The sequence below is a fragment of the Apium graveolens genome, chromosome 10, assembly GCF_009905375.1.
Source record: "Apium graveolens cultivar Ventura chromosome 10, ASM990537v1, whole genome shotgun sequence".
Lineage (NCBI taxonomy): Eukaryota > Viridiplantae > Streptophyta > Magnoliopsida > Apiales > Apiaceae > Apium > Apium graveolens.
In genome coordinates this window covers 64,737,723-64,759,656 of record NC_133656.1, presented here as the reverse complement: position 1 = coordinate 64,759,656, position 21,934 = coordinate 64,737,723, and the positions used below count along the sequence as shown (strand labels likewise).

At 37.8% G+C, this 21,934-nt stretch overlaps 1 protein-coding gene across 1 annotated transcript; it reads right to left on the bottom strand.

Moving 5' to 3' along the window:
- Window positions 1-10,901: 10,901 nt before the first annotated feature.
- LOC141693781 (F-box protein At5g50450-like) lies at window positions 10,902-12,612 on the bottom strand. The gene is made up of 3 exons (XM_074498941.1): window positions 12,323-12,612; window positions 11,882-12,044; window positions 10,902-11,767 (listed from the first exon to the last, which is right to left on the bottom strand). The coding sequence occupies exons 1-3, from the start codon at window positions 12,487-12,489 to the stop codon at window positions 11,060-11,062; spliced, it is 1,038 nt and encodes a 345-aa protein (XP_074355042.1). The 5' UTR covers window positions 12,490-12,612; the 3' UTR covers window positions 10,902-11,059.
- Between the last annotated feature and the right edge of the window lie 9,322 nt (window positions 12,613-21,934).

The window sequence follows — 21,934 nt, the reverse complement described above, 5'->3', positions numbered from 1 at the left end:
ATAGTGGCTAATCCAGTTAATCATTCTAGAACAAAGCACATTGATGTAAGGTATCATTTTATTAGAGAACATGCTACAAATGGTACCATTGAGCTCATTTTTGTTCCAAGAGAAAAATAATTAGCTGACATTTTTACTAAACCTTTGGATGAAGCAAGTTTCACTAGACTTGTAGGTGAAATTGGAATGCTTAATTCTTCATCCTAAGGCAATAACTCAGCTAATGTTTTACAGCAGATTAATTTCTAGTAAATTAAAATTAATTTGATTTAATTGGAAATTAACTGAAATATGAATTATAAATATTTCAGAAATCTCTGCATATTTATTTTTCAATTGTATTTAACTTGGAATTTTTCAAATTCTAAGTAAACTGCTCAGTTGTTAATATACATCTTTAATATATAAAATTAACACAAAGCAGGATTACAATGACCCAAAGGTATGTAGAAAACTGAGTTCTTAATAAGTCTATTTGACTCATCGACAAGTCATTTTAGGACTTCTCGAGTGAGTTCTCGATAAGTCAATAACTGAGTTTTCGAGTGAATTTTCGAGTGACTTATCGATAAGTCATTGTAGAGTTCTCTAGTAGTGTTATTCACAGAGTTCTCTACAAGTTTATTTTATTGACTTATCAATAACTCATAACTGAAATAATTTAATTTAATAAATTATTTTGGTAAAATACTTTTGAGAAATTTATTCTAATTTTAATTTTAATTTGTTCAAATAAAAGTTGAAATTAATTTAGTCCATTTATGGACAAACTGGGTATTTATTTGACATCTCGATAAGTCAATTTTTAGATCTCTATAAGAGTAATTTAAAATGACTTCTCGATATGTTTTTCATTTCTTAAAATTACTTCTCGACAGGCTATTTCCAAACATCTATTTTTGAGTTCTCGACAAGTCATTTGCTTTTACTATAAATACCCAAACATCTCGATACATATACATACTTACAACTTTCGAGATCTCAAGTGACCTAGCTTTCAATCCAAAACTGATTTCTCTCTCGTTTTTCCTCCTTTCTCTCAAATCTCTTTTACCCACTAAACTTCATACTCATATCAATGGCAGCCAACAATCTTGTACCCTTCATCCCCAAGAAGACCAATTTTCTTGCATTTCTGGATGCAAACCAAGCACCTGAAGCTTTTCAGTGCTTTGTCAAGTTCCTTTCTGAGACCTACTTTGTAGGTGCTCTTACAGCTAACCCAGTTTTATATCTGGATATATTGGGTGACTTCTGGAACTCATCTGTGGCTAGGATAATTATTCATGAAGATCATTCTTCAAACTTGGTTGTCAACTGTCAAATCAAAGGACAACAGGTGGAAATATTTGGAGCTGACATGAACTTGTCCTTGAACATTCCAACTGACAAGGTTGTGGGGATCCCAACTCAGGATGAGCTTTATGAATTCATGGATTTTTTTATCAACTATTCTGAGAAGATTAACTTGGCAAGCATGAACAAGAAGAACTTGAGGAGAGAGTGGTCTTTATTGTTTGACTCAGTGATAAGGGCTTTCACTTGCAGAAAGTCAGGATTTGACAAAATATCCAATGTTGTCCAGAAGCTGGTCTACTCCATGGCTCACAACAAACAGATCAATGTAGGACACTACATACTGGAGGAGCTGAGCACCGGGCTGACAATGTCATTGGAGTCAAGAGGTAAGGAGATCTTTCTGCCTAGATTTATTATGTCAGCTTTAAATTATAAAGTTAATGACATACATATGCTAGAAGGTGTAAGCAAGACACTAATTGGAAATTGTAAGCAAGTATCCAAAATTTTATTTGGATCACTTTCTACTAAGAATAAGGTTCTAGTAAGTCTTAAGTTAACACCTTTCATGATTGAAAGATTTAAAACTTACCCTTATTCTATGCCAGACATGAGAAGTAGTGTAAATCAACCTAGTGCAACAATGGTTCCTGAGCCTGTGGAAGCACAAACACAGGCACACTCACAGGAACCTACCAATGTTGAGCATGTTCCTTCAAAACCTTTAGAAACTAGGCAACCAACCACCTCATCTTCTCAAAAGGATGAGGTGAGTAAAAAGAAGAGAAAGGGGTAACCTTTGGTCACCTTTGGTCAAGAGATCCAAAAGAAGTAAGAAATCTGAGTTGACCACTCATGCCACCTCTGTATCCTTCCAACATGATGCAGTTGTAAAACTGGGGACTAAACAGACTTTAGATGCATCCTTTCAACAGGGTGTATCTATTGAAAAGAGCATTCACCCCAATGCACCATGTAAAGAGTCTGCACAGCCTGCATATGAAGCAATTCAAGTGTATGGTAGGAGAAACAAGGATGACACACACTGTGAAGACATATCTTTTGAAGCTCCCTCATCCACTCAGGGGGAGCTGCCAACACTCACATCTGAGCAACACTCTCTAATCCCTCAAATTTCTTCCCCACCTACAACACTTGAACCAAATTCTCAAGTGCAAGCTAACTCAAGTGACTTGGTTCAAGAAACCTTGCTCACCACCCAGACACTTCATCTAGATGGTGAGAGGCTACTAGCTGGGGTAGACCTTGATGATACCATCAAAACCATGGGGGATTCACCAGTTCTAACTAAAGACCCCATGAAGATACTAAATGCACCTTCATATGTAAATCAGTCTTCACAGACTGTAAGGTTTGAGGGTAGTACTCCTGAGGGGGAGCTATCTAAATCCTCTCCAATTTAATTGGAGGTTCCTCGTGTAGGAACAACTCCCCTCAAAACCGTAGCAGAAATTACTTTGGCAGTTGATGCTAGGAGTACAATTGTCGATGATCCTGTCATAGGGGAGGCAAGTATAGCACATTCAGGTGATAGTGTGGTGCAACATACACAAGGGTTTGAGACCGGTGCACATGGCAGTAACCCAGTCAAATTCCCTCCAATTCAATTGGAGGTTCCCATAACTAGTGTGGAACACCAACTGGCCATAACCACAAAGCAATCTGTGAGTAAAACTGTGACTTTAGTCACAGGTGGTTCTGCTGCTCTACCTTCTACATCTCAAACACACCTCATCTCTTAATGGCTCCAAGATACTGAAAATCAATCATCTACTGTTGAAGATCTTAGAGTTGATCAACTTGGAGGTCTGGCTCAAATCTCACAACAGTTACTCACATCCAACATGTCCAATCAAGATTACCAAGATATCATGCTCTCATACTAGGCTGATGTGGAAGAAAATCAAGCAAAGATTATTGATGAAGCTGGTCAGGATGCTAACTTTGATGCTTGATTGGACAAGGAATTCACAATTGAGATGGATGATGTGTTAGCAAACTTCAGAGAAGAGTACATTATTATCTTGGGAATCAATGCTAGATCTCTCACTCCACAGGAGGTATATGATGCCATCAATGAAGTCTACAAGGCTCAAATCAAGGCTTTCCACAACTTTGGAAAAACTCTACAAATAACATTGAATGGTCATCAGGACAAAGTAATGAAGATGCTCAGAGAAAAGATGGACCAAATCATCCATTCACAAACTGAGATCAAAAATCAATTTAAGATCTTCTCACAGCAAATGTCTAGGTATGATCTCGGTGGGATTGATAAGAGTGTAAATCAACTCAAGGAATCATTTGTGGCCTTGCACAAAGTTGTTGAAGATCATATCAGTAACTCCAATGACACAAGGTAGAAGTTGGATCAAATACACACTGCAAGATACACTCCTTCACCATTGGTCATGGATGAAATTCAGAAATTTTTGCAAGCTACCTTTGGTCAATCTACTGTTATCTCTGCTACAAGCTCTTCCTCTACAGATATTCAAGCACTCAAGGATCAAGTAGCTTCTTTGGAAAACTCCAATGCCTCTCTCAGTACTCAAGTTCAAGCTTTGACTTCTTTAGTCAAAAGCCGACAGACAGACATCAAGACCCTGGTGGACTCTCACAAGCACCTCCAAATACAAAACTTTGTTGCTTTGGGAGCCATCATGGGTAAGCTCCTCATTCCTCTTCCATCACTTCCAGAACAGATAAGGCCTGAAATTCCTACTCCCCTTCTCATGCCTGTCAACAAGACTAAGGGGGAGATAGAGGCTAGGCTAGCACAATCCAGATCATCTCAACAAATCCAGGGTGCTAAAAAGAATTCAAATCAAGAAGTAGATCTTGACATGGAGAGACTTATTAGGGCTGCTGAAGGACCAAGTCTGAGCAGAGAATTTGATGAATTGCTTAAGGCCCTAACTCTCAATGATAATCACTTCTTACAAAAAGACCCTAGACAAGACAATAAACTCAATAAGAGTGATCTTGGTGACAAAAGACAACTTCAAGGAAATAAGGATAGTGGTCAACATAAAGGACTCAGGGGTAGACAGGTGTATGCAGGTGTCCCTCAACTATCTTATCTCTAGGAGGGCATCAGAGTTAGACATTCTAATAAACAAAGTCAGAGTGGTAATTCATGAAGACACTCTCTTGCTAACAGAATTGAAGAATGCACAAGTGGTTTCTTTCCCAGAAGCTTATCTACAGCCTAGCAATGGAGTGGCATACATTTGTCCTACCACCAAACATTTCACACACTTCCAAATTCCTAAGCAGTGTATCACGGCAAACAAGAAGCTTATCATGATTCTGGAAACTGACTTAAAATCAAAGAAGAATAAGAATAATGATGATGTAGAGATGATAAAGCTGTTGGGAAGATACTTGAGTGATGTTGAAGCCAAATTGCCTAAAACTCAAATCAGCAAGGATAATTTGGATGATGATGAGCAGAAGAAAGATGATCAAAATCCTTCTGGCTCAAATCCAAGTCAATCCACTACACCATCTGGAAGCAAGAGTGGAGAAAAGAAAAAGGAGGATGATAAGAAGAATGAAGGGAAGAAGAAAGCAAGTGAGAGAAGGAGCAAAAGGAGACATGATGGCTCAGAACCACACCAAACCCTAAAAATCCAAACAGCACTAATTCAACCTCTAGCCAAAACTTCTGTATCAACAACCTCAATCAACAAACCACTCTCAACATCAAAGCCTAAATTTATATTAAAGCAAACTGCTAATTCTTTCCTAAAAATTCCAATCACCACAAGCTAGACAAGTCTCAAGAAAATCAAAACTTTGCATTTAGCCAAACCTTCACTAAAAGTCAATCTCAAATCTATTGGGAGAAAGCCTAAGAAAGCCAAGCTTGCAAAGAAAGGAGAAATCACTGAAAGGACCATCTGAAACTGTTTCAAGCAATCTGACTTTCTACCTTTGAATTGGTGCATTACAGATGAAGATCATTTTCAACAACTTGCTAAGGAAATAGTCAGAGTCTGGGTTGTATCTCTTAGGGAAGTTAGAATTTTCTATGAAGATGGGTCATTTACCTTTATTGGCAGTGAATTAATGGATTCTCTTTCTCCCACAGATATTAAGAGAATAATAAGTTTGCTAAAGGACAAGGATACTGCCACAAGGGCATGGAGATCAGTAATAGCTGAATGGTTGATTGAAAGGGAAGATACAAGAAAAAGAAATAAGGTTGAATCTGAAGAAAGAGTGAGGAAGTATAATGAAGAAATTGAGATGTTCATAAAAAAATCAGAAGAGCTCAAGGCCAAAGGAAAGAGCAGAATCTCTAAAGATGGGAAATTTCTAAACATCAAAGCTGGTGGATTTTCAAGATTTAGGACTGATTTTCTAGACAGTGGTTATCCAAAGGAAGCAAGACAGAAACTTGTAGAAGCTCTAAGTGGAACACCTATAATAGAAGAACTTGAAATTCTTGATCACTTGAAGGATCTACTTAGAGAAGAAGTAGACACAAAAATTGTCTTTACCTGATATTTGTAATCATTAAACTTTATAAATCTTCTAATGTACAAAAGTTTTAATTCTATCAAGCTTCATGTATTAATTTAATTTTCCATTTTTTTGGGTATAGTCTTGTTAACAGGCATGAATTTGTGTTAAGAATTCTTCTCAAAAATTGGGGGAGATTGTTGTGCAAGACATGCATGTGCTTTAACAAGACTAAGTCAAATTGACAACCCTAAGTAAGTTTTATTGTAATCTTAGTTTGCATTTATATTTGTAACATTTAAAGTCTGTAAAAACGTAAAAGAGTAGACTGGAGTCTTTTTGTTTAAATAGTATCAAGCCTAATGATTCTATCTGGAAGAAGATCATGCCTCAGAAAAATTATGAAGAAGCTTGGAGTTGAATAAATCTGTTTGGATAAAAATATTCTAAGTCAAGATCTCTACAAGTCACTGATTTAGTATTATAGAGAAGTCATTCTTGAACTCCAGAATGACTTATAGAGAACTCAGGAAAGCTACAAGAGAACTCAGAGATATCGACAAGCCAAATTGAAGACATAAAGATTGGAGATATCGACAAGTCATTTCTTCACTAGAGAACACAGAGTTATCGACAAGTCAACATTCATTGGAGAACTCTGAGTTATCGATAAGTCAAATTCTTCTAGAGAACTCAGAGATATCGATAAGTCAAAATTCACTAGAGAACTCTGAGACATCGACAAGTCAAATCTGACTAGAGAACTCTGAGTTATCGACAAATCAACAAGTCACTAGAAAACTCAGAGATATCGATAAGTCAAAGTGAAGATATAAAGACTAGAGATCTCGACAAGCCGAATTCTCCTATAGAGAACTGAGAGACCTCTACAAGTCAAATTAACTATAGAGCACTAGAGATCTCGATAAGCCATTATACTTATCGAGATGTCAATTTCTCTATAGACCAAACTGGAGATCTCAAGGTAAAATCTCAAAGTAGAAAATTGCAAACCAGTTCAATATCCAAGATTTACAATCAACAAACAATCCAAACAGCTGGATTGACAAGTCTACAAAAAGCAGATTGAGGGATTTGCAAGATCAATGGTGAAGATTGATGCTAGGATATGCTAAGCCATAAATAGAAGATACACTTTTCCTACAATGGAAATTATAAGTGATAGTTTACTAAAACAAATAGCATGTCTTATTGTACACTGTGTAAACCAGCAGTTAACTAAATTATAAACTTAACACTGGTCCTTAAGTCAAATGTAACAATTTAGATAGAAATCTTGTAACACTCTCAAGGGAAGCTAAACTCTTTATTAACAAAGAGCCTAAAAATTTTGTAGCAAAACATTCTTAATTTTAATATAAAATTAAGTGAGTTTTGAAAGATTTGTAATCTTTATTATTGCATGTTTAATTTCTACAGCAACACAGTTCACCACAAGATTTAATTTACTTTGTTCAACCATAAAAAGCTCAAGAAAAGCATATAAATAGTAAAACGCATTCACCTACCCCCCTCTGCTGTTATTCATTTCCTAACATACATCATAAATACACACCACGTTATAAGGGTTAAAAGGATCAAATAATATTTTGTAAAAATTGTCTATTATCATAACTAACTTTTAACTTGACATGAAAAGTGAGATTGTATACTTTTTTACTAGCAACAAATCTCGTACAATAACTAAATTTTACGTTGGTATGAACAATAAGTTCAAGGATTTTCAATTCTCGTAACAAATGAACTGCAAAACATTCTCAAAATTCTGATTTTGGCATCTATGAGAATCATAACAATTTTGATTTGATATGCTTAACATTATAGAAAGGTAAATAATTGAACAAAAAATATGTCCCTCATTATCTTGTGATGAATCCTAAAATGAGTATTGTATTTCTACATTTTATACATTTTGTTTTGTAGGAGGTTCATTTTTACACTTTAGCTAGAATGATGTTGAACATGATCTTATTTTCCTATTTATAATCTATGCGCCTGGTTTTCATATAAAATGTCAAATATGATAACAAATGTAATATTCATGTTTTTTTCTCTCTTGTGTGTTATAGGACCAAAGGATTAGTATAAGTGGGAAAGTTAGGATTTACAAGAACAACATCTCACAAGTGGTAAATGTATTAGGTAATAAAAAATACTTAAATAATTAGTGCTACACAATAATTTTACATACTTAAATAGTTATGTACCTGATGCAAGAATATAGGTAGAATGCTAAAGTTTCCAAATCGTTCGTCAAATAAATGTACTGAATGGTGATGTAGTACAATATCATGTAAAATTAGTAATTTCGTAGATAATTCAAATTATATTTGCCCACTGCTGAATATCATTCGGTGTACCTCATGTTAAATATTTTGTGTCCTTTGTACCTCTCTGAGAAGATCAGTGAGAAGTGATTATATAGTATATATGGTGAAATGAATATCTCATTAACTGCATGATTTATATAATTACATGGCAAGAAAATTTGTGTTGAATGGAGTGGTCAGATTGGGTGCATCCCAAGTGCATTCTCTCAAAGAGCAGATGGTAGAACATGTGTACAAAGGATCAATACTGCAAATCAATTTTTCAACAACATCATGAGATCTCTTGTTGATGAATATAATAGGAACTAATCAAATTTAAAATTTATATACATTAATGCTTATGGGATCTTTCAGGAGTTGGTCATCCGTGGTGGTTTATGCGGACGTAGATTAAGCTACCGACAAGGCTTATAATTTTTATTTTTTATTATTATAATTGTTGAGTTGAGCTTTTATGTTAAAGAATTGTTACCTTGTTTTGTCTTTAGAAATTAAATTACTTCGTACCAAATTATTTGGTGGATTGTAAAACAAATAAACATGTCATGTCAATTTTATTTTAGAAATGCATTGTTATATCCTATAAAACTGTTGTTATTGGATTTTATTTTTGGTATTAAAAGCATTGTTATATCTATAAAAGTGTTGTCATGTGTTATTATACCGTTTAAAAGCATTGATATATCTGAATAATTGTTGCCATTTGTTCTCATTGTGCGTATTAAAAGAATTTTTATTGGTCTAATTACGTTGATAATTATACTTGAATGTTGCATTAGCTACCTATTGCAATGATTTACGAGAAAAAAATAAAAAATGTGCATTGCAATGGACAATTGCAATGGCTTAAAAATGTTGTTGTAGAGACAAAACCGTTGTAATGAGTGGCTTTTGCAATGATTACTGGTGTTGCCATATGGTACTGTATTCGTTCCTACATTGACCTATTGTAACACGACCTAAGTTAACGCCAGTTTTGGCAAAAATATTGTAATAGACTCTACTTCAATGGTTTTAGGTCCTAAAGTAAAAATTTCAGGTCGTTGATGTATCCAATCTATGATGTAGTGATTGTGACAGTCTCAGTGCAATCTGTTTAGCGAAGGATCGGGTCCATCATGAGCGGACTAAGCACATAGATGTAAGATATCATTTTCTGAGAAGTGAGAGGAGAATCAAGGTGAGCAAAGTGGGTATTGTTGATATCCCAGATGATATGCTCACCAAGCCAGTTTCACATAGCAAGTTTCAACAGTGTTTGAACTTGCTAAATTTTTGGAGTTGTTGATTGTTACTTTAGGGCAAAATCTGAGGCAAAAGAGTTTTTTCTGATATATTTGGCATTATCATGGTGCATCCGGCACAACTGTTTTTTGTGAGAGAATTCAAGTCAATGTGAAAATTTGTTAGAATATGCCTTGAATTTGTTTTTAGATGAGTAATCTGTTTTTAGACAGTTGTCTGTTTTGGGCCTATTTTTCTATGTTGTTATGTAATCGCCTAAAGAGTATTATATAAACTCCATAGAGTATAACCTAAACATGTATGTTGTAATCTGTATTCCTCAAGATCAATAAAAAATTTATCTTCCCTCTATTTGTATTTTTTTTATGTTTATTATAATCTTTCTTGTTTACGTTATAACAAAAAACAAACCAAATCAAACGTATCTAGTATAACCCGCTTAGAGTGGGGTCTGAGGAGGGTATACTGTACGTAGCCATGCCCCTAACCTGAAAGTAGGGAGATCGTTTTTGTGATAACCCCGCATAGTACATAATACATAAAATAGCGTGTAATAGTTTCAAAAAAATATTTTAGCCCGTAATTTGATTCACACGGACTTACCTTTAATTAAATGTAATTGATCATATATAATAATATATAAAAATATGTAAAACTTAACCAACATAAGTTTGATCATATAATAAACGGGACATAATTTGATCTAATAATAAAATAAACAGTACATTAACTTATAATTATATAATAAACGGGACATAATTTGATCTAATAATAAAATAAACAGTACATTAACTTATAATTTTATTCACACGAGACTTATCTTTCCTTCAATGCGTTAATTTCTTTGTCAAACTCCATACCCATACCGCCTCTCCTTTTTTGTACTATATCCAATCAGTTTATTACTTGACTCACTAATTTTTCCGACGGAAATGCTTGACCATCACAATCTTCGCATGACTGACTTTCACAAAAACCAAATCACAGATAGCCTCTGCCAATCACTCAAGGGTAGCAGCAAAGTACTACGTACGTTCAAAATATAACCCATCAAAACTCCACCATATCCTTTGTACGTTTATTTAAAATTGTAAATGTAATTTCTTTCTCATTTACCCTTGATTTTTAAGAAACGTATTAATAACAAATCAAGAAAGTCATAATTACTTAAAAACTAAAAATAGACCTGCATACACAAGAAAGTGCCAAAAAGTCCATTTCTACTTTCAAGCACATCCACACATTTTAAAACCTAGTGCGTATGCATTACACCTCTTTTATCAATTTCAAATCTTTTAATTAAATAAACACCAATAAATTACAAACCATATCACTCACATATTCAGATCCAACTCTTATTTAATTATTTTCCTATTTTTTCTTGTACTTTTCCCCCTTACCCATCCACCATCATGCTTTCAAAACAGAAAAAAAAAACAGTAACCAGTAACCTAACCACAATTCACCAACAGTAAAATATAAAAACAATTAAAACGAACAAAACAACCGCGGTAATTCGGTAAAATTAGCGTCGTTTAAAAACCCGCAGTAATGCGGTAAAAACACCGTCTAAATATTCGAGCACCATATGCCCAATAGAAAAACCAACTACAGCTTCAAAATTAAAAAACCCTAATTTTTAACTTCAAATCTGAACCGTCGGATCAACATGATCAATTTTGATCTTGATCGCCATCAACGGCTTGATGAAGATAGAACGGCGGCACAGTAGAGCACTCCACCTTGTGGCGCACCTTCCAATCATGCGCCTGACACCCACGTGAACAATACTTCACATCTCCACACCCAGCACATTTTCTAAACTCATTCTCTCGGGTCTCGGGTCGGCCACAAATGGAATCCGAGCAAAAGCCTAACCCGACCCGACCCGTTTTGTTCTCAAACCACTCGAGTAAAAACCGGTTCGCTGGATGCTTCTCGCGTGGGCCCATCTGAAACCCGGTTTCGGTCCAGTAGGCCCGACCCAAACCCGGATTAGCACCCGGAGCTGCTTTGAAACTCATGATAGCTGAGAGCTTAGACTCCAATTGAAGACGCTCAGGTGAGGCGCGTATCGCACACGCGGCTTCTAGCGCGTTGGCTTGCATTAACAGATTCTTTCCTCTTACGACACTTTTGCGAAGGCCGTAACCGTCTTGAAAACAGTAACCTAGCTCCCGGAGCGCGTCGGCGCTGCCTTGGTCGGCGGCGAGTGCGCACAACGCGCAGGCGGTAGGGATGTTTCGGCATTCTTTGGAGCCTTCGCTGCCGTTGAATTTGATGATAGCGAGTGAGTAAAGTGCCGGCGCGTGGTCCTCAATCGCCGCCTTGTAGATCATTTGTTTTCCATTCACTTTATCCTCCATACAATAGAATCGAATCTGTAAACACAAAACTAAATATGTAAATAAATATTAATTGCGAGATTGATTTCTTAACATGCAAAGAATGAGTTTTAGTGTGTGTTTTGTGTGTGTACGGACTGACTGACTTACCATGCCTAGGAAATAAGAAGCTTCGTTGCTACCAGCGTTGATACAGGCGCATAAAAAGCGCTCAGCTGAGTCGGACCAGTTTTTAGCTCGCACCGCCACGGTGTTCATTCCGGCTTCTTTTAGAACCGCCGGTTGTTGACCTAGCCGGTTCAGCCTTGTGCATCTGTATGAAATAACAACAAAATGAACATTTACAAACTACAAAAATCTGTACGTAAAGACAGAGAGATTCAGAAAGAGAGAGAGAGAGAGTGAGAGAGAGACGGAGAGAGATAAAGAGAGAGAGCCGGAGAGAGAGAGAGCCAGAGAGAGAGAGCCGGAGAGAGAGAGCCGGAGAGAGAGAGAGAGAGAGACGGAGAGAGATAAAGAGAGAGGAGGGAGAGAGAGAGAGAGAGAGAGAGCGAGGGGGAGAGAGAGAGAGAGAGAGAGAGAGAGACGTACGTCAAAAGAGCACTAACAAAATCAGAAGGAGAGTCAGCAGAGAAGCTAAGCTTAGCGAGAATCACTGAAACAATATCATCAGGCAAACATTCAAAACGATCTACCTCCAACTCGCTTATTCTCGCTCTCTTTCTACACATCATTTCTCCTTCACTTGTTCTCGACATTACATACAATTTGGTGTACGTATAGTTTGTTGCAATCAAAGCGGGTATTGAGAGTTGTGCCTCCAGGATTTTCTTTTCTCTCTTTCTTTCTCCCCACACAACAACGGAGAGAACGAGAATATATTGATTTATATACAATGTGTATGTATGTATAATTGTAATACACCTCAGCAAAACTGCTGCTGGAGTCGCCACGAACGTAAAAAGTAATATTCGAATTTTTTAATTAAATATTTAATAAATTAATAGTATTTGTGGTGTGATTTATACTGATTGGATTTTTAATTAGAAAAAAGAAAGATCGAGAGGTTGTCAAATATTCAAATGCAAACGAATGGTCAAGATTGTATATAATATTTGAAGGTATCTCTTTATAAAATGTTTCTTCCTTGGGAATCTACCGATTAGATCTACTTTGCTCCTGTTGATTTCGTTTCGTTTCGTGTCGAATTTCGGATCGTATTTGTTATGACAATCGAATTTTAAATCATAACGAAAGTCATTAAAATTAAATATTTTAATTTAAATAACTTTTTTGACTAAATTTTAAATAACTTTTAAATCAGATACGAATTATTTACTAAATTTTACATTAATTTCGTGTAAACAAATAAAATAATTATTAAATTTGAACCGAACAATATTTCGAAACGTAACCAGAGCCCACCTTACGGAGCTGAAGTGACCGATACAGTAATGTAAATAGCAGGTTCAAACGATATAATAATAAAATAAATATTTAACCATATTTTGCCAAATCGGTAATACGTTATCTACGATCTGCCAGATTATTGTGGGGAAGCAGATATTATTTATTTGGTATATATGTATAAAAAATAAAATCCTTATTTTTGCGTCACAGAGACTATAGTGGGAAAATTTTGTAGCGGTATTTTTCAAAGTTGTTCGTCTAAGAATATCTCAATATCTGTATTCATCCATGCACCAGCACATATATTCGAATTTTATATTACTTTTACGCAATTTTTGAGTATCTACAATATTGCAAATCAAATAACTTTGATATTTGGGAGGATTTCATTTTTGAATTTGTTATTATTTTATTCTTTAATCGTAATTGGGGAAGATTAAGCGGAACAAGAGCAAACGGTTGTTTTGCTCAAAATTCAAATTTATAATACTATATTGCAATTGATCTTGATTCAAATTTATATTTTATGTTTTTCTTATATTATCTTTGAGAATGAATATAAAAATAATTATTATTATTCCTTGACTCCCTTGAGTACGAAATTACTCATTTTTTATTATTATTTTAATTACTATAAATAAAAAATGAAATTTTTATTATTATTATTTTAATTACTATAAATAAAATTGACGAATTATTATATTAAAATTTAATCTGATATACATCCAAATCAAAATACAAGATTCAAATACGTCCATTTTTTTGTGGAGACATGGATGATAATTATATATACACAAGTCAAATTTCGACGCAAATATGATTACTTCAACTTGTTTTAAATGAGTAATATTTCATACGAATCTCATCACCGATTTATATGCATTCATAATCTTACAAGTTATCGATTTATATAGTCATTTTCTAATTAATTATTACCATTTCGGTTTTATTATTTCTTCAAATAAATGAAATTTTAAACTGTTACCAAATCTCAACTCTTTTTTCTATTTAAAACTTTTAAAAGATTTCAACTTCACACGAATAATAAACTGATTAAATATAAAACATGTTTCTAACTTGTGTATCAAACTAAATTTATACATAAGAACTTAATACCTTTTAATAATTCGGCGTACCTGAATAAAAATGATAGAAATATACATGATGCCAATATTTTAATTCAATTTTCGCTCAAATTAAAAATAAGTTTGAAATTCATTCATCATATATAAGGATGTGAATAATAAACTGATTAAAGATGAAACATATTTCTAACCAGCATGTTAAACTAAATTCATACATAACAACTTAATACGTTTCAATTCTTCATGTACACAATATCCTGAATAAAAATAACAGCACTGTGCATGGTGCTAATATTTTATTCAATTTTACTCAAATTAAAAAAAATGAAATTCATCCATCATATATAAGGACATAAGTGATATTCGTATAAAACAAGTCAAATTCAAGACATACCTGATTATTTGAATATGTTTATACACAATGTTTATAAGTTGTTACCTTAACTACTTATATTATTGTTCTCCATTTTAATTATCATTATTTATTTTTTTTGTTTTCTTTTCCGGAGAAATGAAATTTTAATTGTTATTGTTGACAGAGGAATCTGGTAACAACAAAGATTGAGGTTTCTCGCCGGAACTAAGATCTGTGACGGTGGTTCTTTGCCGGAAAATTAAGCGGTGTGTGGTGGTTTGTGGTTGTTTTAGGCTGAGATTGATCAGAGTAAGTGGTGGCTATCTTATCAGCTCTCAACTTCTCTCAATGTGCCTACGTACCCTTTATATAGGGATCAAGCCTGACGTAGTTCTCGTAGAACAAGAAATCTAATGGGCTTAGACTTCTTATTCCTAGGTCCAGTAGAAGCCCATCCAAAGTCCGTCTTCCGCTAGCTTTAGGAATGTCCAACTATGAGGCCCAACCGCGAAGGCCCAAGGCTCGTCCGCAATCGCAGGACTTCACGGATAGTGCATCTTCCTGCGCAAGGATAACACTCCGCTACAGCTATTTCCCTTGATGTACGGACGCAGGTATAGCCACGGTTCACCCCAAATGCTGGACGCATCCCTGTCCCCCGAATGAGGATAACCCACCAGATAACATGACAGGTGATCCCAAGCTCTTGGGTGCAAAGTGCAGGATGACTCCAAAGTTCTCCATCGAGGACACCCGTTGAATGCAAGAACAGAGTTCCCAAAGCACACACCAAAGTTAACCCCACATCCCCAATGAGGACACCCGTTGAATACAAGAGGAGGCCTTGAATCATCAGGCATACCCCTGGAGGCCATCAAACTTTTCACGGACACCCCCCTCCTCTCAAGGAGGGAATCCTTCAAAGAGTACCTGCAACAAATACATTAGTAAAAATAACCTCCATTACTCTTCTCCATGCAAGCTTTGTCCTGAAGTCACCATTGAAAACACATAGACCAATCACAGGACGCGTCCTAACACATTGGGTGCGTCCTTACCTTCATAAATCCAACCCTGTTTCTTTATCAACCATTCCTTACAGCATGCCAGAGTTACAGGACGCGTCCTAGTGGAGACAAGCGCATCCTCCAACTTCCATTGCCACAAGATCACATTTGCCAAGTAATTTTCCCAATGTTGACGCGTCTACCACAAGTGGGCGCGTCATTTCCCCATCATACACTCCCAAGCTTTACCATCGCCAAACCATAGAGCATCAACTCAAAATTAGGCGCGTCCTTTATTGCATGGACGCGTCCTAAGATTCTACAATGCAATACCGGATTTGACCGCCCGTAATCCGCATTTGACCCGAGTCAATTCAATGCCAAATTTTGGGTATAACAACTACCCCCCAAATTCCATTTGCAGTTGAAAACAAAATTGGAATTGCACTTAAAACCATAAGCAAAATTTGGATTGCCCCCTTGCAAAACAGTAGGACGCGTCCTAACTCCTAGACGCGCCCATATTTCCATTCACAACTGACCATTGCGTGACAGCTGATGCTCACGTCATCCACCTACTTTTCTATAAATACCCCAGTCACATCATATCACTATCACCATCCTCCTTTCTCTCTCAAAACCGCCATTACCGCCGCTGTAAGAAGTTAAATCCAAGAACTCGACGATTCCACCGGCCATTACTCGATTTCTCCTACTTAATCCAACCCCCAACTTACGAGGTATGCAAATCTTCCATTATCTCTTAATTTCACCGAGCAAATGGACTAGAACGAGCAAAAAACTGTCCATATACCTCATGCTTCTATGAATTGTTCTTCGTTTTTCTTGTATGTATATGTGTATATATCTATAATTGTGTCATACTTTGCTTCTTTGATTCTGTAATTACATGTTTCTAGATTCTTAGAGAATTTCCCCCAAATCGATTATAATCGATTGAGAATCCACTGCGTTGCAACCATATTGAACGCGTCTTCTCGTCAGGGCGCGTCTTACATCCCCTTATTTAGGACATATTTAAGTTGTCCCAAACAAAGGTAATATAGGGCCAGAGGCTTATTAGGACGCGTCCTCATAACACGTGCCATGCGGTAGATTCTTAGGATGCGTCCTTCTATGTTTCTAGTATCTTCCCTTCTTTTTTCTCCTCTCTTCTTTCTCTTTCTTTTCTTTTTTTTTTGTGGACGCGTCCTCAAGTTTTTTGTTCATTCTTTTGCAGCTGGAGGACGCGTCATCTTCATCACCTTTCCATCCGTTCAAAGTTCTCAATAAACGCCTTGGGATCTACTCCCCACACTAAATCTCTTTCAAACCCAATTTTCCTGAATTTCACATGACGAGTCCCTTTCTTGAAGCAGAAAGACGCGTCTTCGACTCCCTCAAATCAAATAACTCTATAATGTCTAATTCCAGTTCTGATTCCATGGATCATGTCCCCATAAGCTCAAGAATGAAAAAGAAGGGAATTAAAAGACAAAGAACTCCAATTCTCCACGCTAGGGCCGCCATCGAAGATTGGACGGACGATGAGATTATACCCACCACATGCCAACAGCCCCAACGCCTGACTGTTTCAGACGAGGACGCGTCCCCTTCTCAGGACGCGTCAGCTTCTCAAGGCGCGGTCCCTTCTCAGGACGCGTCCCCTCTTAGTGTAAGCGAGTTTGAAAGGAGGGTTCCAGACCCCGAGACATATCCCGTGTCCCCCCAGAAATCTGATTCTCCCCTGGAACACTGGGAACCTTCAGATGTCGAAGTGGATTGTGACTGGGCAAGGATTGGTGCCCTAACTGAGGCAGAGAAAAATGCCAGAAGGAAAAAAGAAGGTTAGCTGGCATGCGTAGCTCTTGATTCTACTGCAACTGACTTGGAGATCCAGTGGCACATGAAATATTACGACATGGAAGGCATCTGGACGCGCCCTCTTCGAACCATGAGGCCACACATCTTCAACATTGGGAACCAAAGGATCCCCAGAATGGTGCTTACACCAAAATTGATTTCTCTAGGCGTGGGCGCGCCCTTGCACCCATACATCAAAAAGATCTTGAAGTGGTATGACGTTGCCCCGATCCAATTGTCTCCAAACTCATACAAACTGGCTTGGGCTTTGTACATGATGTACCACAACCTCAGGCTGGGCGCGCCGTCTATGAAGGAATTCAGCTTTTTTTACAGCATAAGAAAATCAATCCCTGGTTATCATTTCTTTGTAGTCAACAAGTGGCTGAATAATAAGGGATTTAATGAAGGCAAGATCAGCCACGAGAGGGATTGGAAGGAACCTTTCTTCTATATCTATGACGTTAAGAGATCCCGAGTTCGTTTCAACCTAGAACCAAGTAAGTGATTCCCGATACATGCCCTGGACGCGTCTTGTAGAGGGGGCGCGTCCTTCTTTTTAACATACTCTTTCCTTTTCCTTTAACAAATTATTACTATCTTTTATCTCTAGATAAGAGAGTTCAGAAGGAATTATCAGGGAAAAGGAAAAAGAGAGCAGATAAAGTTCTTTAGTATGCAGAGAAGCACTTTAACCTCAAGGATATGATCACAAAAGACAACCTCAAGCTGGTGGGCGCGTTATCATCCCGGGTTGGCTCTATCTGCAAGTTCCGTGAATTTCATAACGGCAAACCTGTTCTCACAGCCTCAGAAAAAACCAGGGGCCTCAGCGCCGTGGAGGTATTCGAGATTGACATTAGTAAGCAATTTGACTTAGAACAAGGTAAGTTTAAGTGAGGGAGGACGCGTCATAAGTCTTGGACTCGTCCACAGCTACAAAATTAGCTCCCCATTCAAAAAATATCAATTTACATAAGTTTTACGGGTGTTTCATGCACACACATCTCTTGCGTTGGGCGCGTCTTGCTCACAAGGCGCGTCCTATTTTTGTCATTCGGGACTTATACTATATCCCTATGACTTATGCTTTTCCCATAACTTGTTATAGTCAGTATGTCCTTAGATAGGGCGCACAATATATGTAGGACGCGTCATCCTTTATTTGACACATACACGCATTATTCATGTCTCGTATACTTTCCCCGACATATCTTCACATATTTATAATATGTTTTACTTGACATCTTTTCATGCACTTTCATGCCCTTAACTGTATGCATGTAAAATTTAAATATTATAATATGGGCGCGTCCTCTATCTTGACGCGTCTTCTTTACTCAACTGACACATTTTCATGTTTATATCATAGATATGACTTCCCTTCCCAAAGAATTTGCCATTGGAGCTTCCAAAAAGCTAAGGGCCAGGAAACAGGCCCCTGCAAAGTCTGACCCGAAGGCTAAAAACCCCACTCCTGCTGTGACCCCTTCTCCTCCACCAAAAATAATTGACACTACTGTGCTAGACATCCCTGAGAAGGAGGAGGACGCGCCCTCCAAACATCAGAAAGTAGTGCTAGACAATCAATCCTTTGTGCTTCGATACCTGGGCGCGTCCTCAGCTCGAGATTTCACCAAGGATGAAGTCAGAGGCTGGACTTTCAGGACAGAGCAGCTGACAGAAGAGGATATGGTGAGGGCTGCGACTGAGCTTCATTTGTACGCCAGGCAGAGTGCTAATATGTCTGCAAGGCTCAGGGCGCGTCTTGCCGCCACTGATACTGCCAAAAGCCAAGCTGAGGATAAGGAAAAATCCTTGGAAAAGTATATCAATTTGCTTGCCCAAGAAAAGGATGCTGAGATCAAACGCCTAGAGAGGGAGAGGGCGCGTCTTGAGGCAGAAAAGGCTGTATTGGAAGGTAATGTCTCCTCTTTGGAGAAAATGATGGACAGTGTTATCACACTGAATTCCACCATGCAGCTGGAGCTTGACATTCTGAACGATGACAGGCTGTATGGATGGACAGAGGAGAAAAAGTTAGTTTACCAGAATGGCTTCGCGGATGGGTTTGAAGAGTGGTGCTCTGGATTTATTGCAAATGACCCAGAGTATACCTTTTCAAAGTATGATGCAGACACCCAGATATGGGTCAATGATTTCAGGGTCAGGGCCGCAGTTCCTATCAAAAGCAAGAGAATTTTTTTGGGCTTAGAGGAAGAGGACGCGTCCCCTACTCCTAATCCACTTCAAACTCAACCTCCTCCTGCAGGTGACTAAGACAAGCCACATGACGCGGCTCCTGCTTAGGACGCGTCCTATGTTTATTCATGAAGTTATTTTTTAAACTACTTTAAGGGTGCGGGCCCCTTGAAGCCTTGCAAGTTGTTATGATTATTTTTGAACTTCATTCGCTTGCACTTTTATGAAGCTTCTCTGCCTTAACCATGCAGATTTTTACTTAAGTATTCTATTCTGTCATTTATATGGGCGTGTCTTGTGTTGAGGACGCGTCACCTTTGACATATTGTTATTTTTTCTAATATCACAGGTCAAGCAAATGTCTGTTGTGGGCGCGTCCTCTCTAGTTGAACGCGTCTTTGTTTGTTTTGGAAAATACATGAGCATGACACAATGTTGTACCTGTATATTTAGTCAAGGCACAAAGCACAATGGGGCGCGTCCTAATATTTTGACGCGCCTCACCTTTATCTCTAAGAAATACTTCGTCCTTCAGGCAGGACGCGTACTTAGTAAGGACGCGTACTTATTAAGGACTTGTCTTCCTTTTTTAGTTATTTTTTGTCAAAATTAAAGTAACATTCAACTGAAAGAGCATCAACCAAGATAACTTGGGCGCGTCCTTGGAAATAGTACACGTCTTAGTTCCATTTTTACTTGAGTTTTGTTGTTCCTTTTGACAGCCACTACTTCAACTAAAATATGTATAGAACTATCACTCAGGGCGCGCCCTATGGCTAGGACGCGCCATGCAACCAAGCAAATAACTTTTGGAAAAATTCAAAATTTTTATTTATAATGCGCTCTAGTGTCAAAAGTGCACCAGTCCCACGGCTACTATTCTCTGTGGGGAAATTATTTCGAAAAAATGACCCTTCAACTAGTTCTAAGGTAAGTAGTACATGCACTACCCCCTAGGCTAGGATGAATTTATTTAATTCTAGCCTATAATCCAGGCATAGCCCTAAATATATAATAAAAGAGGTACGCAAGGGCTCAAAACCGCGCCTTACTGGTAATACTTTCGGAGATGTTCCGCGTTCCACGCTCGCGAAACCAGCTTCCCTTCCATATCTTCAAGGTGATAAGTCTCTTTCCACAGGATGGCCTTTATTCTGTATGGTCCTTCCCAATTAGCTACAAACACTCCATGTTGGGGGTTCTTCGTATTGGGCATCACCTTCCTAAGTACCAAATCTCCCACCTTCAACAATTATCCCTTTACCTTCTTGTTATAATACCTTGCGGCACGTTGCTGATACGCTGCGAGCCTTAGCTGAGAATCTTCCCTTATCTCCTCCAAGAGATCCAAATAAAGCCTTTGATTAACCTCGGCACCTTCCTCTGTGTAACGGTCTCTGTGAAGCGATCCCGAACCAACTTCCACGGGAACCATAGCTTCATAGCCGTAAGTCAGCATGAACGGAGTTTCTCCCGTAGTAGATCGTGGTGTAGTGTTGTATGACCACATCACCTTCGGGAGTTCTTCAGGCCAATTCCCTTTGCGTTATTCTAGTTTGGTTTTGAGGGTATACTTTATTATTTTATTAACAGCTTATGTCTGCCCATTGCTTTGAGGATGATAGACCGCTGCAAACTCCTTCTTAATTTTCAACTCCTCACATAGTCGTCGCAACTCCTTGCTATCAAATTGTTTTCCATTGTCAGAGACAAGCTTGTAAGGGATTCCAAACCTGCACACGATAGAGTTGAAAACAAAATCTCTGATTTTCTTTGCGGTGATAGTAGTCAACGGCATAGCTTCCGCCCATTTAGTAAAGTAATCAACCGCAACCACTGCATACTTGACGTCCCCTTTAGCTTTAGGTAATTCTACGATAAGATCAATTCCCCACATGGCGAACGGCCATGGGCTTGCCATAGGCGTCAAGAGCGTCGCCGGCATAGACGAGTAGTTTGCAAAGCGCTGGCAGCGATCGCATGCCCTGACAAAATTTGTAGCATCCTCTTTCATTGTGAGCCAATAATACCCTTGGCGCAAGACTTTCATCGCCAACGAGCTACCCCCCGAGTGTTTGCCACAGATTCCCTCATGTACTTCCCTTAAGATGTAATTTCCTTCTTCTTCGTCAACACATCTAAGCAATGGCTGATTGAACCCTCTCTTGTACAGAACTTCGTCATATATCACGTACCTCACAGCCTGATAGCGGAGCCGACGAGCCTTAAACTTATCCTCAGGGAGTGTTCCCTTGTGGATGTAGGCCAAAATGGGCGTCAT